The sequence below is a fragment of the Ursus arctos genome, unplaced genomic scaffold (genome assembly GCF_023065955.2).
Source record: "Ursus arctos isolate Adak ecotype North America unplaced genomic scaffold, UrsArc2.0 scaffold_8, whole genome shotgun sequence".
Classification (NCBI taxonomy): domain Eukaryota; kingdom Metazoa; phylum Chordata; class Mammalia; order Carnivora; family Ursidae; genus Ursus; species Ursus arctos.
The window spans coordinates 51,400,782-51,419,486 of NW_026623100.1; the positions used below are offsets into that span (position 1 = coordinate 51,400,782).

The following is an 18,705-nucleotide window of genomic DNA, read 5'->3' on the forward strand; positions in this document are numbered from 1 at the left end:
CCCAGCACAAAAGCAAACAAACACAGAGCCCAGAGAGAACAGGGAGAAGGTTTGGTTTCTCCACCAAGGGGATAATAAAAGGCTGGATAGTGCTGAGAGGTGATTAAACTGGAATGGTATCACCCAACCGGTATCTGATCACAGGGTGTCAGATCCTATAACCCAGGGGCCCAAACCAAATGACCTCAGGGCCAGGCAGGCACTGTGAGTAGGTAAAGGGAGCCAGGAAAAGGAAATAGTATTCTGCAGTGAAAGTGAGCAACAGAAAACATGCCACACCATGGCGTGGGGTTGGGGGTATAAGGGAGGTGGTCCACTGAGGACGCCAGGTCCTTTTTAAAGAAAGTCACAACTCATTTCAGCCTACTCTGGCTTGGGAATGTGTTCACTGTGGCTAGAACTATGGATTTCTCAAGAAATGTCTGAAATCTGAATTTTTCATGTGAAATATCCTGTTTTAAATGTTGACAACTTATTCAGAAATGCTTTTAAAAACTGATTATGCCGACATCATTTGGGCCAAGAAGACACAATCCACGGGCCAAATTACCCAAATCCTTCCATTGTCGACCTCTATGTTAACCACTTGAATTTTCTAAAAAAAAAAAAATCTCCTCTTCCCCCGGGGCCAGCCTTCCTTCCCCATTTCCCTCTTGATTCCCACCTAACTTCACCCCAAGAGCTTTCAACCAGACAGAAGAGAAGAGAGATGCCCTGCAAAGGGAAGTATGCCCTACACGAGCAGATGAAGGCTCTTCTTTTATGGTTTCTTCTTACAGATATTTGGGTGCTGGGTCTGGATCCTGGTCGCTGCCACCCACGTAGCAAATCCGTTGCTGCAAGGATGGGTGATGTATGTCTCCCTCACCTCCTTTCTCATCTCCCTGATGTTCCTGTTGTCTTACCTGTTTGGATTTTACAAAAGATACGAGTCCTGGCGAGTCCTGGTAAGAACCAGAGGGAGTGACCCAGGCCCTTGGGTTCCTCCTGATGTCCGTCCTGGGTATTGTGAGGACAAAGGGCCTTCTGGGTGGGGCCGTGGGGGCGGGGGGACCAGAGACCAGGGACCAGAGGCCTTGTCAGGTCTGGGCCACAATGGAACCAAGACTTTTCATCTTAATGTGTTTACTAGTAAGCCGGAATGAGAGCACTCCTCTGCCGTGGTAAATGTTTCATCGTATTCCCCTCCATTGTCTTCCTTGTTAGGAACATACATATTCTCTATCAAGCACATTCTGACTCGTTTCCCTTTAAATTTCATTTGTGGTTAAATCGTTGGCGTAGCATTGAAGGACATGATAGTAGGGGGGAAAAATCACCCCAGTCCCATGGTGATTCCTCTATTCCTTGCAAATTTTTATGTAAAGTGTATATATAAACATGCTGAACCAATAATTTTGGATGTCAATTCTTTCATTAACATTATGTCATTAAATTGTTTTCATGTCACACCATCTTGATAACCACTTTAAATATTTCTGTATTGAACAATTTAGAACATATACAAAAGTAGGGAACATCATGTTATGGACCCTCAAGTAACCACAACCCGGGTTCCTGCACTATTAACATTCCTGCACTATTTTTTTTTTAAGATTTTATTTATTTATTTGACAGAGATAGAGACAGCCAGCGAGAGAGGGAACACAAGCAGGGGGAGTGGGAGAGGAAGAAGCAGGCTCCCAGCGGAGGAGCCTGATGTGAAGCTCGATCCCACAACGCCAGGATCACGCCCTGAGCCGAAGGCAGACGCTTAACCGCTGTGCCACCCAGGCGCCCCTGAGCCACCCAGGCGCCCCCATTCCTGCACTATTAACCACACTTGCTGCACCTAGCCTTTTCTTCCCCAAAAATTTTAAAGCAAACCCAAAACATCATGTCATTCCATTCTACATCTTCAGTACGCCGCCAAAAAAATATGCACGCTTACATCATCACGCTTCCATAAAGTTATTAACAATAATTCCACGGTTATCATCTAAGACCCAGGCCATATTCACATTTACCCGGTTACACCTAAAATGTCTTTTTACTGTTGGCCTGTTTGATCAGATCTCACAGGGGCCTTCTGTTGCCCTTGGTAGTTATGGTTCTTGGGTACCTTTGACCTGGAATGGCTCTACCTGCCAGTGACTGGTTGAAGGAGGCGGGTCAGCTCTCCCGTAGCACATCTGATGTTTTGGGTTTGTTTGTTTCTTCCCAGTGTGATATGACTTGCTCCTCCAAGTCCCTGAATTGAAGATGGGTGGACCTTTCTGGCAATAACATTTCATTAAGTGGTTTCTGGTCACATCACACATGGTGACTGGTGACCCCTCTTCCAGTGTGACAGGCTTACGCCCATTAACTTTTTCCCTAATGCTTTTTTTTCATCTCTTAATGAGTTTTCCCTGAACTGAATATCTCCTTAGGGGTTGCAAAGCGCCAGTTTGCCTGTGCTGACATTCCTTCCAGAATGGATAAGGCTGCCTGACATCCTCAAATTGAAGAGAGCACACTGCTGAGCGTGTAGCACAGAGGCTCAGCATTGGAATCTGGAGTAGGATTAGCCAACCTTGCCCCATGTTAGCTCAGCCCCAGTCCCATCACCTGCACCTCGGGGGTGCCTCTGGCGGCAGCCTGATGACACTAGCTGTGGAAGGGAAATGAGGCAGCATACACGTACTGTTAGGACAGTGGCCAGCACACAGCAGGTCTTCATGACGCTCATGGTTAAGAGCACAGGCTCGGGTTCAGATCCTGACTCGGCTATTGATTCATTGACCTTAACCTTGAGCTTCTATTTCCTCAAAATGGCACTAATGGTAAGTAGTGCCGAGCTCATAGTTGACAAGGTTACATGAGGTGCATGAGGAAAGGCTTCGCACGAACGAGCACTCGGCCAAATGCTGGCTCGTACCGATATCGCCGTTGGCGCATGTTAACCCACTGGTGTTCACGGCATCGACGGCTCATCAGAAACACTGTGGAGGAAAAACGCAGGAGCCGGGGGAGCTGGCCGGTCTCTTTGGCCCACTCCTCCCAGCTGTACAGTCCGAGAGGAAGGTGCTCACCTGCTAAGTGCCCCGTGACACCGGCCGTGGCCTCCCTCTGCCTTCCCAGGACAGCCTGTACCACGGCACCACCGGCATCCTGTACATGAGCGCCGCGGTCCTGCAGGCTCACGCCACCATCGTTTCTGAGACCGAGGACCTGAAGAACTACTTCATCAACACCGCTGCCTCGGTGAGTCTGGGCAGCCCGCGGGGCCGCTGGGGGGGGCGCCTCGCGGGGACTCCTGCCGACAGACGACCCTGAGCCTCAGGCTGATGGGGCCTTGTGTGTGCATGTGTCTGTGTCTGTCTGTGTGTCTATGTGTCTATGTGTGTGTCTGTGTGTGTATCTGTGTGTGTCTGCGTGTCTGTCTGTGTCTGTCTGTCTACGTGTGTCTGTGGGTGCGCACATGCATGTGTAAACATCCGTATGCAAGCTCGAAGGGTGCCAATCCCAGGTTCAGGTGTCATCTCTCATTTTCTGCTTTTCCCACTTCAGCCTTGCTCACTTTTGCACCCACTATACCGCCCTCAGAACCTCTTTCTCTAAAACACAAATTGGAGTGCGTCTCTCTCTTTCCTATTGAAAATTCTTCTATGGCCCCCACTGCTTGGGGCCATACCCCAAGGTCTGTACCCTGCCACCCAAATTCCTCAGCATGGCCGAACTGTGCCAGTGTCCTTTCATTTAAGTGACAGAAGTGCACAGGGCTAACTGTTAGCTGTTGGAATCCAGAGCCAGATGGTCCAGCCAGTCATAGGGAGAGCAGGACCCCGGAGACCTTAGGTCCACTAGGACCAGAGACTTCCTAGTCTCCGGCAGCCTCTCTTGTCCCATGGTGGAATGGCGCCCTCACGTGGCAACTCGCTCACAGCCAGCAGCTTCCTTCTCTGTAGTGGCCTAACCTTCCCATTCTTCCCTTGCAAACTTTTCAGAAAGGATCTAATGCACACACTGGGTGTAAGCCCAACAGCGACCAGTCGTGGGGACCGGAGAGGTCATGGCCTGTGTCAGAGTGGGGGCTCCTGCAAGGATCAGGTGGCAGGAGGAAGCAGTGCGGCGTGGGGTGCCGTTCTCCCCTGTAAGAATGAGGTGCCAGGCAGGCACTAGAGCGGCCACAGGGATTCCAGCTGCCTTTCCAGCCTGTGTGCCTCTTTTCCCTCCTCCTCAAACTATCCTAACTCCCCTAAACTCCCGACTCCAGCAAGACCCACATGCCGCCCTTCCGTGGTCTGGCCCGGCACCCTCTGGCCTCTCTCCTGCTGCTCACCCTCGATCAGGGGCTCCAGCCGCACGGGCCTCCTCCAGCCACACCTGCACACACGACACCTGCTCCCGCTTCTCCCTGGCGGGGACCCCCTTGCTCCAGGAGGCAAACCCCTCACCGCCTTCTGCTGCCTTCTCACAGACCACCTTCTGGGGAGGCCTTGCCCTGCCCCCTCCCAGTAGGCCTTGTGTTCCCTCTGGCTCATTTTCGCCTGGGCACTTCTCCCCATTGAACCAGTGACACTACTGGTTTATCTTGCTTGCTTTCTGCTTCTGCCGCTTGAACATAAGCTCCGTGAGGATAGGAATTTTTGAATGATCTGTTCGCTGTTATGGCTACTGTCATTTTTGAAGTATAGCAGGTGCTTGAAAGATATTTGTTGAATGAATGAATGAATGAATGAGAACACAGTGTGGGTGGATAGTGGGGCAAAGTGAGGCTGGAAGCGTCATCCAGGCCTTGAAGGCCTGTTAAAGGCAATGGCCTCTATCCTGGGGAGCAGAGACTCCTCACACAGTTTCAAACGTGACAGGAGCAGCGCGATCACAGCTTCCTCTTGGGACAGATTAGAGGGAGAGAGTGAGTCTAAGCAGGCAGGTCGAGGCCACGAGAAGTCTTGATGAAGGACGACGGCGGCCGAGACCAGGGAGAAGTGAGCGTACGGAGAGGATGAAGCAGTACACGCAGATGAGTTTGGGGATGGCTTTGGACGTGGCCGTGGGGGAAGGGAGGCGTCAGGCTGGTTTCTGTCGGGCAGCGAGGTGAGATGAGGGTCCCGAGCCCCCCGAGCTGGTGAGGCCGGAGAGGAAAGCTCAGTAGTCCAGTCTGGACCACTGAGAGCGGAGGGGCCTCTAGAGCGTTCACGAGGAGCCGACGAGCAGGCGCTCGGAGCAGAGGCCTGGGCTACCAGGGGGACGTGTGGGCATCGTCGGAGTCCAGACTGGCTGGGACAAGGGGACAGCAAGGGAGACAGGACCCAGGACAGGGATGGAGCGAGCCTGCTCTCTGCCGGGTTCAGGAGGACGCGTGTGCCCAGGAGAGTCGGAGCGGGGACCCAGGAGGGTGCCTGCACGGCGAGTATCAAGGCAGGTGGCGCTGCGGACCCATGGTGGCCGCCTGCAGGGCAGGGGGCAGGCAGGGGGAGCGGGGTTGGGACCACCTGGCCACCGCTAACGCGGGAGCCTCCTGTCTCCCTCCAGGTCTTCGCCTTCATCACCGCCCTGCTCTACATCCTGCACGCTTTTAGCATCTACTACCACTGAGGGGCGCCGGCGGGGAGCAGCGCCCCGCAGCAGCTGGGGGCGGCTCCCGCAAGTGGCTCTCAGCACTCGCTGTGTGGACGACACGCAGGATCAGCGGGCACACCGAGGGGCTGGACAGACCGGCTGCTCAGACTGAGTGAGCACGTTGCTTCTGGCACCTCTGTTTGGACGTTTTAATTCATTATGGCGAATATGAAAAAGTGGAGGGGGGATTGTTTCCTTGTTGGTTGGTTTGGTTTGGTTTTTGCCGGGGAAAGTAACTGTCCTTCTGACAGGGAACCTCACTCTTTTGGAAAACTGACGTCTGAAGCCCTCACCAGTGAGAATCCCGGCTCTGCCATTGTCACACCCGTCTGGGGGGTTCTGCCTCAGCAGTGAGGTTTCCTAAGCAGGTTTAAGGGAACACTCAGTCTTGTTTTGTCAAAATCAAAATGGTGCTGTCCATGCCTTCAGATCTGAAGAAGACCCACAGACCTTGTTCCGGATGCACGTTCTGCCTTTGCTTCGGAGCCGTGGTCCAAATCTGCTCTCCCTGCCCCCCCGGGGAGCTGACAGGGACGAGCCACACTGCCCCCCCCCACTCCACACCCCTTTCCTCCCCAGCTTTAGGATCCAAGGAAAATCTTCATAAAAGCAACTTTGAGGGTAGATTTGTGGGGAAAATAAGTGACTGACTCTACAAAATTGTTATGCAGTCAGACCTGGGTGGGGGTGGGGGTGGGGGGTGGGGGGGAAGGTGCGGCCTGCTTCTCCACAAGTCAGGCCTGTCAGAAACCGGCCTCCGAAGCCACCTTTTACCTCAGAGAAGACTGTCAAGGAAAGAGGCAGGCTGTTCCAGACAAGGATTCTTCCATGGGCTTCTGTCCCACACGTGGGACATCTCAGGCAGGGCTGGAAGGACCCCCCGCCCCAAGGTCTGTACCCTGCCACATGCACCCACGCCCCCTGCATCCCCCTGCGTGGTGCCAGCTGGGTGGAGCCCCATGCAGGGAAGGGCTCACACACCCTGACATGCAAAGGCATCCGCGATCTGGGGCCATTCTCAAAGAAAGGCTGGCGTTATGCACACAGAAACATACAATCGAGGTGCTTGATTTCAAAGTAAATGTTTCTCAAAGGAAGCTGAGCTCTCCGGCCTGTCTTCATCTGTGCAGGGCTTCCAGCCCCCGTCTTCCGTCTGACCCAGGCAAGTAGGGTACAGCCCCACAGCTGCACTTGTCTGCTCTGGTTTTGAAATGAAATAAATTATTACATGGAAGGGTCTAGTCTTAACCGATTCTAGGGCTTACAGTTTTGTACCTATTTTTTTGCTGCTCCTGGTGGGCAGGGGGTGGGTACAGGGAGCCACCAAAGAGAAAAATCTGGTTGACCACTCACTTTCCAATCACCATGATACCTTGAAAAGCCAACATTTATCCCTCATTTTATTGCCTGGGATGATTACTGTTCAATATTTACCAAGTAGCCATATCCAAATAAAAGTTGTTTGTACAGTAAGAAGTGTTAACTTGGTCACTTTCGTGACATTAGCAGCTGGAATGGCCACCTTCCCACACATCCTGAGAGCAGTTTTACCAAAAACACCTGGGGGAGGGTTTGAGGGCCCAGCCCATCAGCCTTGCTCCTGGGGCAGCTTCGAGGGAGGCCGAGTTTGTCTCCAGGACTTGGGCTCGTGTCATTTCCACTTTAGTAAGGACGGTTTGAGTACAAGTTCCAGAAACGAACTCCCAGCTCAGGCAAAGCTAGGGGTGCACTAGCTGGGCCTGGGAAGTGAGGAGGCCCCCATAGACACAGTGGACCCCTTGCCCGGCCCTCTGCGCCGTTCCCACTCTTCTTGACAGAACGCTGTCCTTCTCTCTTGCCGCACTGCAAGGCGCCCCAGCCATGACCCACAGTGGACCAGGCCCTGAGCCCTGACTCCCCCAAGTTCACCCACAGTGGCCATACTGCCCAGCCTGCCAGCACCTTCCAACCCTGGGGGCCAGCTCTCCTGTCTGTGTAGGGCTCTCCCCAGGCTCAGGGACCTTGCAGTCCCTCATCACTGGGTATTGCAGGACCTGAGTCCCCAGAGCCAGGCACCGTCCTCAGGAACATTTGGCCAGTCCTCCAGCCATGGATCAAATTCTGTCCCTACCTGCCCCCAAATCTTTCACTGTTGTCAAAATAAAGTCCAAGTCCCTTGGGAAGTGGCTGCCCAGGCCCTAAATGCAGGTGTGACCCTTACCCCATGTCCAGCTGCTCCCCTGCCCTGGCCCCGCCTGGTGACCCCATGTCGGGACAATGGCTGTGGCCAACTCAGTCCTGCTGTTGCCTCCGTGCGTGTGCTGGACATTCTGTTCCCTCCTCCTGGGAACACGAAGGCCCTGTCCCTCTTGTCTACATGAAAAACCCTTGTTGATCTCGCAGGAGATCTTTCTTGTCCCCTGCGGTTAATCACTGCCTCCTTGGGTTGCCTCTGCACCAGGGATGTGTGCTGCTGTCCCACCGAGTTGCCCCATGGCCTACGGGGTCTCCCTGACTAGACGACGAGATCTTCAAGGGCAGGGGTTTGGCACTTGGATATTTTACCATCATCGCCCTTCCCTGCCCTCCCTGGCCCGCCCCCACCAGGCTCAGTTCTGCCCCCGTGATTGACCAGGATGAGGACTCGCCAAGGCCATAGCCAGTCTGCAGGGACTGAAGGCAGAGCTGGCTCCTGAGCCCTCCCCGTCTTCACCTCCAACCCACAGTCTGACATCCTGAGCAGGAAAGGCTGTTCTCTGGTTGGTCCTGCACTTCCCTACTCCCATGGGGCAGTTCAGCTCCTTCTGTCCTAGAACCTCATCCATAGTGAGGAAGAGCCCAGTCACCGCCACCAGGGCCAGGCCAGCTCTGGCAGCCTGTGGGGGCCTGTGCCAGGCGGCGCCGTGTCTGGAGATGCCTGGCTTGGCTGCCCTGGGGGTTCTGCGTCCAGCACACAGTAGGGCTAATGAAAATGTATTAAGGACCCTGTGTCGGGGAGCCTTTCTGAGGCAGTTGCTCAAACCTGGCCTCCAAAACTGTCTGAGCCAAACTTGGGAGGCACGAGGACTGGGGGCCAGTAGGGGCAGCTGTGGCCTTGAGTGTGACGGGGTAGAGTCCTCTGTATTCTCGGTGTGGAGAATGCGGGCAGCCGGGGGCAGCAGCTCTGTGGGCTGCCTCCTTCCTCATGCCCTTGTTTCCTTACATGGGTGCCCACTCTTGCCTCTAGGAAGAAGGAAATGCAGCGGACAGTTTTCTCACGGTCAGCTCCACCAAGCTCCCTGGCCCGGACCCGAACTGAGAGGTCATGGAGGGCGGGGAGGAGAGTCCAGAGGACGCTGCTTCTGCCTCGGTGAACTCAGGCATGCCACTGCTTCCGAGCACGTTCTCTCCATTAGCTGGGATGCGTGGGTCTCCCCACACTATAATATCTAGGTGCAGTACATCGAGATGGAGCGAGATCGGCGTGAGGTCATGCCAAGGGGAAGTCAGTTCCAGGTCCAGCTAGGTGGAGGTGTAACCATACCAAGGTGTAGGAATGTCAAGGTGTGTTTCTGTCAAGTCATCTCAAGGCGCACGTAGGGGAAGGTGTGGCTGTGAGGCCGTGGAAAAGTGGAGTCAGCAGTAGGTTTGGAGCCCGTGAAGCGTAAACATTACGGACTTGTTTAATCGAAACTGGCAGGAACCCATGAGACACCCCTGAGGTCACGTCCCTTCCTTCCGCAATGATAGAAAACTGTCATTAAGATGATGGAACTCTTTCTCCTTCCAGAGTTAAGACTCCTTTTAATGGATTATCTTTCAGGAGCCCGATGGAGGTGGGAAACAGGTTGAAAGAGCTCAATGCAGTTACCCAGATGTCCCACTGGGTGGCGTGTGGGCTCCACTCGAATACCAGGAGAGGGCCCGTGACAGCAGGTGGTCAGTCAGAAGCAGCAGGTGGTCAGTCAGAAGCAGCAGGAGGTCAGTCAGAAGCGGCAGGTGGCACAACGGGGGGGGGGGATCCCTGGGGATCTCACCAGGGAAGGTTTCTTCTGTGCAGGGAGTTACACAGAGGGACCTCCTGTCTTCAGAGTTCTGCCCACTGCCTCACACATGGGGAAACTGAGGCCTAGGGACATGCTGTGCCTTTGTAGTTTGTTGAATCAGAGCTGAAGGAAAGGGGATGAGTATTGCAGAGACCCCCTCTGTCCCTCACTGTCACTGTGGCCGGGTGATGGCTGGGCCCAAGCCGTGAGAAAAGATCTCCTCTGCCTGGAAGGAGGAAGGAGGGGTTTCTGTCTGATGCCCTTCCTAGCCATTAGCACCCCCTCCACCCCTTTGTGCTCTGCTGTATTCACCAAATGCCCAGATCCTCCTGGGTCCCTTGGTGGTGAGCCTGCGCCAGAGAGGGACACATGCTGGGCAGGAGCTGAGCTACCATGGCAGGTCCCAGGGGAACTGAGGGGAGGAGGAATGTCAGGTCACAGGGTTACAGGAGAATTGCAATGTCATCACATGGTTAAAAACCATCACGTTCCTTTAATTAGCTTCTGTCTATCTGGTACATGCCTAGGTTTCCAGAGCTGCCAGTGGCACCCCCGGCCTGACCCAGCTTCCCAGCCTCCCTCCCCCTGCAGTGCTCCCGGACAGACGCTTGCGGAAGCGGTTCAGGGCCTGGGTCTTGCTATTTGGCCCTACCCATAGCTGAAATTCTGCAGCTGAATCCAAGGAGGGGCCGCCCCGCGGGTACTAACACCCACGATCTTGGGCACGTGCCTTCTCCCTCCCTCAGTCTACCTCTCTGTGTACGGAGGGGCATGCAAAGATGCCCTCAAAGGCCCTCTGGAGCCACTACCTCGTCCTAGGCAGAGGAACAGGGAAGGGGAAGGGGAAATCTAGGTGGGAGACCCCAAGCCACTTTCACGTAGTGAGAGGGCAGGCCATGCGGCCCAAGTCAAATCCCGGCAGTCCCGCCAAGCCAGGCTCCTTTGGTATGGATTCAGGAGACACAGCAGTGGGACAGCTGTGATCTTTGGGCAAAGGCAGAGCCCTGCCAGGGCACATGCCTTCTGGGAGCAGCCATGATATCTGCTTTCAGCAAAAATTCAGGTTTAGTTCTGTTGCATGCATTTTTGCTGTACGTCTCCTGCATGCCTGGCCCTGGGCTGAGCCCTCCTGCTCTTAAGAAGTCTTGGTGGGGTGTGGCAGGGGCCGAGGGCTCATGTCCTACAGTGACAAGGCAGTGACTCCAACTGGAAGTAGAGGGGAGGAATTTATGAGGGGTCTCTTAGAAAATGGGACCTCGAGGAAGTTACCAGAATGATCAGTGATCAGCCACATATCCTTCCCCGGCCTAGAGCCACCTGGCTGGAATTTGAAAGGATAAGATGCAGCTGGGTGGGAAGGGCAATTGGGATAGGGAACAGTGTAAGGAAGGGTCCCGAAGCTCAGAGCAGCCCTGCTTCAGGAGCCAACAGCAGCCAGGTTGGCTTGTGTGAGAAACGGGCTAGTCATACCACCCATGTGTTCCAGAAGAGGGACAGATAAAGCAGGGTGTGAAGGGCCCCAGCTGTGGGGGGAGCTTTGTCTGTAAAGTAGTGGGCTTCCCCCAGGAAGCAGCTGGCTCCCCTCAGGCCTCCAGTCCCAATTCCTAACAGACCTGTGTTCTCAGGGCTGAATCAGACCAGAGTATTCTACAGCTCCGGGTCAAAACACTTGTGTGGCTGAAACCAGCCAGACTCCTGGGATCTCTGACTGGTGCAGTTTAAATGCAACATTTGCCTTTTATTTCACAAGTAGAGGTGAAATGATGCTCTAGAAATGAATTCACACTAAAGTGTAAATGGTTACTACTTCCTTCCTTTGCGAATGTAAATTGAGAAGCAGCCGGCCAGCAGTCACAGGCTCCGTCCCCTCTGTTGTGAGTATGAAGCAAGGTGGTGTGGGTCAGCAGCCTGACACATAGCACACCATCCTTACATTGTACTTCCCAGTCTTTTGCCATCGTGGAACACACAGAAAATAATTCAATTTATTGCACATTGGGACAAACTGGGAAAACTACATGGGGGTTAGTGAAAACATTCATTATGTTATCTTTATATATATATATATTTAATTATAACAAAAATCATTCAAAAGTATTAGGGGAGATATTAAATGTGAAATTAGTATGAAACACCAAAATTGAGTCTTTTCAAAAGAACTCGTGCTTGCATTTAGGTTCATGCTTCTTGGTGTAAGTTTGTTTGCTTGAACAGGCTATAATCAATTCCTGATCCAGACGTTTAGGTGATTCCTCAGTGAAGTGAATGGAATTGTACCCAAGGTCTGCAGGTGACTGTCCTTCCCAGCAGGCACCCAAATGCCCATCTCGGAAGTATTGCACATGAGTTCAGAAATATTTAGTTAGGGGCACCTGGGTGGCTCAGTCGTTAAGCGTCTGACTTTGGCTCAAGGCGTAATCCCGGCGTTCTGGGATCGAGCCCCACGTCAGGCTCTTCTGCTGGGAGCCTGCTTCTTCCTCTCCCACTCCCCCGGCTTGTGTTCCCTCTCTCGCTGGCTGTCTCTATCTCTGTCAAGTAAATAAATAAAATCTTTTTAAAAAAATTTAGTTATTACAGTCTGGGTGTCAAGAAGGACACTCATCTCTGGAATTTTATGCAAGTGACGTATTAGAGATTTGGGACCCTCCGACGCTTGTGTGTAACTGCACGCCTGCTTTAGACTTGTGGCTTTAGGTAGAAATCTAAGTTTGTAAACAGCGTTGGAACATTTAAGAGAATGTAAAATGCATCATATTTCGAAATCAATACTTGAAATTAAAAGGCTCAAAATGACTTTATGAGACCATGGAAGTACTTAAGGAAGACATGTATACTAAACTTATCAAGACAGTTTAAATTACTGGAAGCTATTAACTAAGTTTCCTTAACTAAGTTTTCAACTGAAGCTGAATGTTGATCAAAAGCCCACGAAAAGGGGCGCCTGGGTAGCGCAGTCGTTAAGCGTCTGCCTTCGGCACAGGGCATGATCCCGGCGTTTTGGGATCGAGCCCCACATCAGGCTCCTCCGCTGGGAGCCTGCTTCTTCCTCTCCCACTCCCCCTGCTTGTGTTCCCTCTCTCGCTGGCTGTCTCTCTCTCTCTGTCAAATAAATAAATAAAGTCTTTAAAAAAAAAAGCCCACGAAAAGTGATTGCTGGCTGTACACTAGCACTAAATAATCCAAAAATAAAATTAAGAAAACTATTCCATGTACAATAGTATCAAAAAGAATAAAATACTTAGGAATATAGAAAGTACCAGATCTGTACACTGAAAACCACAAAACATCCTTGAGATAAAATTTTAAAAATCTAATAAAAGACATACCATGTTTATTGGGTCAGAAGACTTAATATTCCTTTTTTATCTAAGATTTTATTTATTGACTTGAGACTGAGAGAGGTGCTTGAGAGAGAGAGCACGAGGGGAGTGGGGCAGAGGGAGAGGGAAAAGCAGGCTCTCTACTGAGCAGGGAGCCTGATGGGGCTCGATCCCAGGACCCCAGCATCATGATCCCAGCCGAAGGCAGAGTCTTAACTGACTGAGCCACCCAGGTGCCCCAAAAGATTTAATATTCTTTTTTAAAAACACTTTGGTTTATTTTTTTAAAAAGATTTTATGTATTTATTTGACAGAGCGCGCACAAGCAGGGAGAGAAACAGGCAGAGGGAGAAGCAGGCTCCCCACTGAGCAGGGAGCCCAATGCAGGACTTGATCCCAGGACCCTGGGATCATCACCTGAGCCGAAGGCAGATGCTTAACCAACTGAACCCACCCCAGGTGCCCCAAGATTTAATATTCTTAAGATGACAATATCCCCCCCCCAATTAACCAACAAATTCCACACAATCCCAATCAAAATACCAATGGCAATTTTGCAAAAATTGACAAGCTGACCCCCAAATTCATGTGGAAATGCAAAGGACCCAAAATAAACAAAACAATTCTGAAAAAGAAAAAGCTGGAGGACCCACATTTCCCAATATCAGAACTTAGTACAAACTGTGCTAATCAATATACTAGGGTACTGGCAAAGGTTAGACGTGTAGATGAAAGGAATAGAATTGAAAATGCAGAATTAAACCCTTATGTTTATGGTCAATTGATTTTTGACAAGAGTGCCAAGACGACTGAATGGGAAGAAATCGTCTTTTTGACAGATGACGCTGGGACAACTAGATATCCACAAGCAAAGAATGAAGTTGGAGCCCTACTTCATACCAGATACAGAAGTTAACTCCAAATGGGTCAAAAACCTAAATATGAGAGCTAAAACTACTGAGGTCGTATGAGAAAACATAGGAGTTAATGATCGTGACCTCGGATTAGGCAATGGTTTCTTCAATGTGGCACCAAAAGGACAAACCAAAAAAGAAAAAGAAAAAAATTAGATTTGATGAAAAATTTGAAGTTTATGCTTCAAAGGACACTACTAAAAGAGTAAAATGACAACTCACAGAATGGGAGAGGATACGTCCAAAACATATCTGATAAGGGACTTGTATCTGGAATATACAAAGAACTCTTGCAACTCAACAATTTTTAAAATTCCCGTTAAAAACGGGACAAGGGATCTGAATGAAAAAGATACACAAGTGGTCAATAAGCATGTTTCAAATGGTTTAACTTTATTCATCAGTCAGGAAATGCAAATTAAACTCACATGCTTATCACAATGGCTAAACTTCAAAATCATGACAACACCCAAAGCTGGCAGCGATACCAAAAAACCGAATCACTTGTACGTCCCTGATGCAATGTGAGTCAGATGGCACAGCGCTCTGTGAAACTCAACACGCAGCTACTGTATGACCCGGGCACTGCCCTCCGGGGACTCATCCCAGAGCAATGAAAGCTTACACGTACACGAATGTTCTCCGCAGCTTTATTTGTAACGGCCCCAAACTGGAAACAATCCTGATGTCCTTCAGCAGAAGACTGTTAACAAACTGCCCCACATCCATCGCACGGGGTAGCACTCAATAACTAAAAGGAATGAATTATTGATACAAAACTTTGGAAGAGTCTCTGGAGAATTATGCTGGATTTTTAAAAATCCCCAAATATTATATACTGTATGATTCCATTGAGATAATACTGTTGACATGAAAAAATTAGAACAGATTAGCGGACTCGGGGGAGGGGGGTTAAAGAGGGGGTGGGGCAGGAGGGAAGCAGATTTGGTTTTAAAAGGACACATCGGGGACCCCCCTGTATCTTGATGTGGGGATGGATAGACAGAGCTCCTTGTAATAAAACTGTATAGAATGAAATACACAGCCACACGCTCATACTCACACACTAATATGTACAAGGGACCAACATGAACACCCTGGGCGCCATATTGTACGACAGCGTTGGAAGATGTTATTATGAAGGAAAGTGCACAAAGGACACACGTGATCTCTCTGTATGTTTTCTTACAACTGCATGGGCATCTACGATGGTCTAAAATTAGAAGTTTTTTGTTTTGAAGTGTTTTGGATCGGGGGCAGGAGACCTGGGATCTGGTCGTGGCTGTTCTGTGAGTCACCTAGGTGACCCTGGGCGGGACACTTCTCTTTACTTCCATTTCCCTTTGTCTCCTTATCCAGAAGGTAAAGGTTTCTACGTCCCAAGGGCATCCTGCAGCATGGACAGTCGAGTCACAGCTGTGGAGTTGGTGAGGCTTGAGGCCACAGATGGGAGCCTGCACAGAACCGACAGGCCTCCAGGGAACATACCCTGTCCCCACAGGGGCTTGGGGAGGGGGTCTCAGAACCGGGCAAGGCACAGGATGTGAGGTGCTGGGGACGAGGAGTTCCGGCCTGGGAGTCACTCACCGCTGCTGCAGGCCCAGGGCCAAGCTAGCCAGGGCCCGCTGTTCCGTGTTAGGATGGCTCGGCTGCTCCCCGTGGCAGCAGAGAACCCGGCCGTGGCAGGGGCAGCGGCGGCGGCGGAGTGGAGAGGGGCAAGAAGGCTGCCATGGCCCCGTGGTCTCCAAACACACAGCGTCTTGTTTCCACCTGTGTGTGTGCAAAGACACCACACACACATATAACCCTGCTGTTTATTTCACTCTAGATGAAGATGTTCTCTACCTTCTTCATATTCTTACCTTACTCCACTCCTAGAAGTCATTGCTTTCCTCAAAGAAAAAAAAATTCTCGTTTAGAAATAATAAATCGTAGCCATTTAAAAAAGATTTTAGGGACGTCTGGATGGCTCAGTTGGTTAAGTGTCTGCCTTTGGCTCAGGTCATGATCCTGGGGTCCTGGGATCGAGTCCCGCAAGGGGCTCCTTGCTTGGCGGGGAGCCTGCTTCTCCCTCTGCCTGCCACTCCCCCTACTTGTGCTCGCTCTCTCTCTGACAAATAAATAAATAAATAAAATCTTAAAAAAAGAAAGAGTCTGTTAAAAAACAGAACATTCCAAGATGCAAAAAGTGAAATGAAATATCACCTGGAATGCTCCTAGCCAGGGGCGGCCAATGTTAATATTTTGGTGCGGGTGTGCCCTTCCTGGCTGTATTTGTAAATGTGACAGGGTGACAATGGGGTCTTGGCATGTCCATGGAGAGCAGCGGCTGCCAAGAATCCCCACAACAGGAAGTCCAGCCGGCTGGACTCATCGAAGGGGCGCTCTGCTGCTATTCTTCGTCCCTTGCCCACTTTGATGATAGAGGGGAAGGGAGGAGGGTGGTCTCAAAGCAAACCAAGGGGGCATCGAGAGAGCTGCCACAGAGCTCGGCTGGGTCCCCTGGAGTGCGGGGAGTGGGCGCCAGGCGGGCAGCACCAGGTCTGGACCTGGAAAATCGAAGACCAAGAGCTGTGGCAGAGCTGCCTCTCCAGCAGAGGGAGGAGGGAGAGCAATGGAGGGCCCAGAGCCTTCCATGGCCACCGGGGGTCACCAGGGGCGGCTGTCGGAGCGGGATCTCCAAGGGGGCAGGGAGGACCAGAGAGGTCCGAGACCTACTCCAGGGGAATTCAGGGTAGGGGGACAGCCGGCAGCCCAGAGCTGAGTTACAAAGGCCCAGCAACACAGGAAAGCCCACTGGGGAGCCACAGGCGGAGTTCCCCAGCACAAAGCCCGCAGTGAGAGAGTGGCAGCCCAGGGCAGTACCCTGACCGGACTCTGGTGGCCTAGGATTCTGTCTGTCTTCTAGTGCCTCTGCACACCGGTCCTGGGCAGAGGGAAAGGGGGTAGGGATGGGGGGGGGGGGGAGAACAGCTCTCGGATGGAAGAAAGGATACAGTGAGGAGGAGAGAACATCTCTGCTTTTCCTACCATGCCCGGCTCTTCCTACAGATGAGCAAAGCAATCGACCAGCAGCCACATTTTAATTTCCCTCTGTCCCTTTAATTCACTCTTGGGGGCTAGTTCTTGCCTGGTTGAAAACCCAGGAGGTTGTCAGGTCATTTCTTAGGTGATAAAGTCTGGCTCCAACCCCACCCATGTCCACCCTCACCTGCTCCAGCCCGCTGCAGCCCGGGAGGGGTGGCATGGTGGCTTCTCCCCTCTTCCTCATGCCCCTGCTTGCTAGTAGTTTCTGACCCTCCTGCGGTGAATCAGGGAAGAGGACAGAATGGCGGTGGGAAGGGCTACAGGAGACAGGTCCTGTGGTGTGACCTGGCCCTGGTTTCCTCAGACAGGTGTTTTCATGATTTCTACGGGGATCCCCCACCCCCGCTCCCCTCCCTTCAGGGGCTCAGCTGTGCACCGTTGGTTTGCAGACCCTGAATGAGGAGGATGTGGCTCTGTCCGCTTGGGCTGCTTTCTGAAGACACTTGGGCTGCCAGCTTCCCCACCCCTCCCCAGCCCCTCCATGTGGTCCTCTTCCCGCAGGAGCTAAAACCACTCCAGCCCCTTCCCTGGCTGCCTAGCCCCCATCCAGTGCACGGTGAACTTTACTGGAATCCTTTGCCATGACCCACTTGGGTTCCAACATGAAAGCAGACTGCCAGCCTGTCACTCACTCTCTGGATTCTTCAAGCTTGAATCTGAGACCAGTCTGAATGTCCCTCACACTTCGCGGTCACCGGTTAAACTCCAAACAGGCTCCTTAAAGCCCTTGACTTGATACCAGCTCCCCCTGCCCCCCCACCCGTGCCCTACCATCCCCACATCCTCTGATGGTCAAGCGGAGAGCCAGACTGCTCAACTTCTAACAGACTGCACTTGGCCCCTCGTTCTGTGCCCTCCAGCCCCTCGGGTGAAATGCGGCATCTACTGCCTACGGGGCCTCCAACGACACTTCCAGGTTCATAGGGGCCGCATGCATGGGAAGCCCAAAGGCTCCATACTGTATCCACGCCTTGAATTTCTCTCTACATTACTGTAGGTTCACACTGTCGTTCCCACATGGCAGATCCCAGAATGCCCGCAAGGCAGGTGTGACGAAACCCCCTCCAGCCTGGCTCGAGGCCCTCTGTCCCGGTGACACCTTGGCAGGGAGCAGCCGCCCCAGGCAGACATAAGCCCCGGGGCCTGACCACGGGCTGCCGGCCACTCAGGCCTGCTGGGCCCCTCCGCCAGCGCCTCACTCCCGCCCCCGCTCTGCTCCACCAGCCTGGCTCCTCCCTGTCTGTGCGACCACAGGTTTAGAAGGAAGTACAGGACAACTGAGAATGAATCAAGCCTGTAATAACTGTTCGTGTAAATGTGGGCGTGTCTCATGTTCTAGGTGTCTTGTCAAGTGTGAAAGAATTTGGCCTAGTAAAGATTAAAATGTGTCATCAGTTGAGGTCTGTGATTTTAAGTCAAAACGTCCAAAATTTCCCAACAATGTTAAAATAGTTGAGAGAAGTTGGGGCGCCTGGCTGGCTCAGTCGGTGGGGCGTGCGACTCTGGGTCCTGGGGTCGTGCATTCGAGGCCCATATTGGGCGTAGAGATCACTTAAAAATAAAATCTTTAAAAAATAATATTTGAGAGAACTTAAAACACACAGTATTTCTAAGTTTAATTTTTCAGGTTGATGAGAGCTATTTAAATATTCAGGAAGATTGTATATAAATCAAATAATTGAAATATGTAAAAGGAAAATCAAAACTATTCTATTTATAGATATCATTTTAAGGGCTTAAGGATATTTAATTATCAAGAAATAAAGGCACCCTTAGAATGATCGCTAAATATAT

General features: G+C 51.7%; 1 protein-coding gene across 1 annotated transcript in view; it reads left to right on the forward strand.

Annotated features, from left to right (window-relative positions):
- The window catches only part of NPHP1 (nephrocystin 1), a 93,251-nt gene extending 90,027 nt beyond the window's left edge, over window positions 1–3,224 (forward strand). The window contains exons 21-22 of the mRNA XM_057309099.1: window positions 780–947; window positions 3,103–3,224. Coding sequence (XP_057165082.1) covers window positions 780–947; window positions 3,103–3,182 — 248 coding nt within the window. The 3' untranslated portion in view covers window positions 3,183–3,224. The remainder of the gene's footprint in view (window positions 1–779; window positions 948–3,102) is intronic.
- Window positions 3,225–18,705: the final 15,481 nt, after the last annotated feature.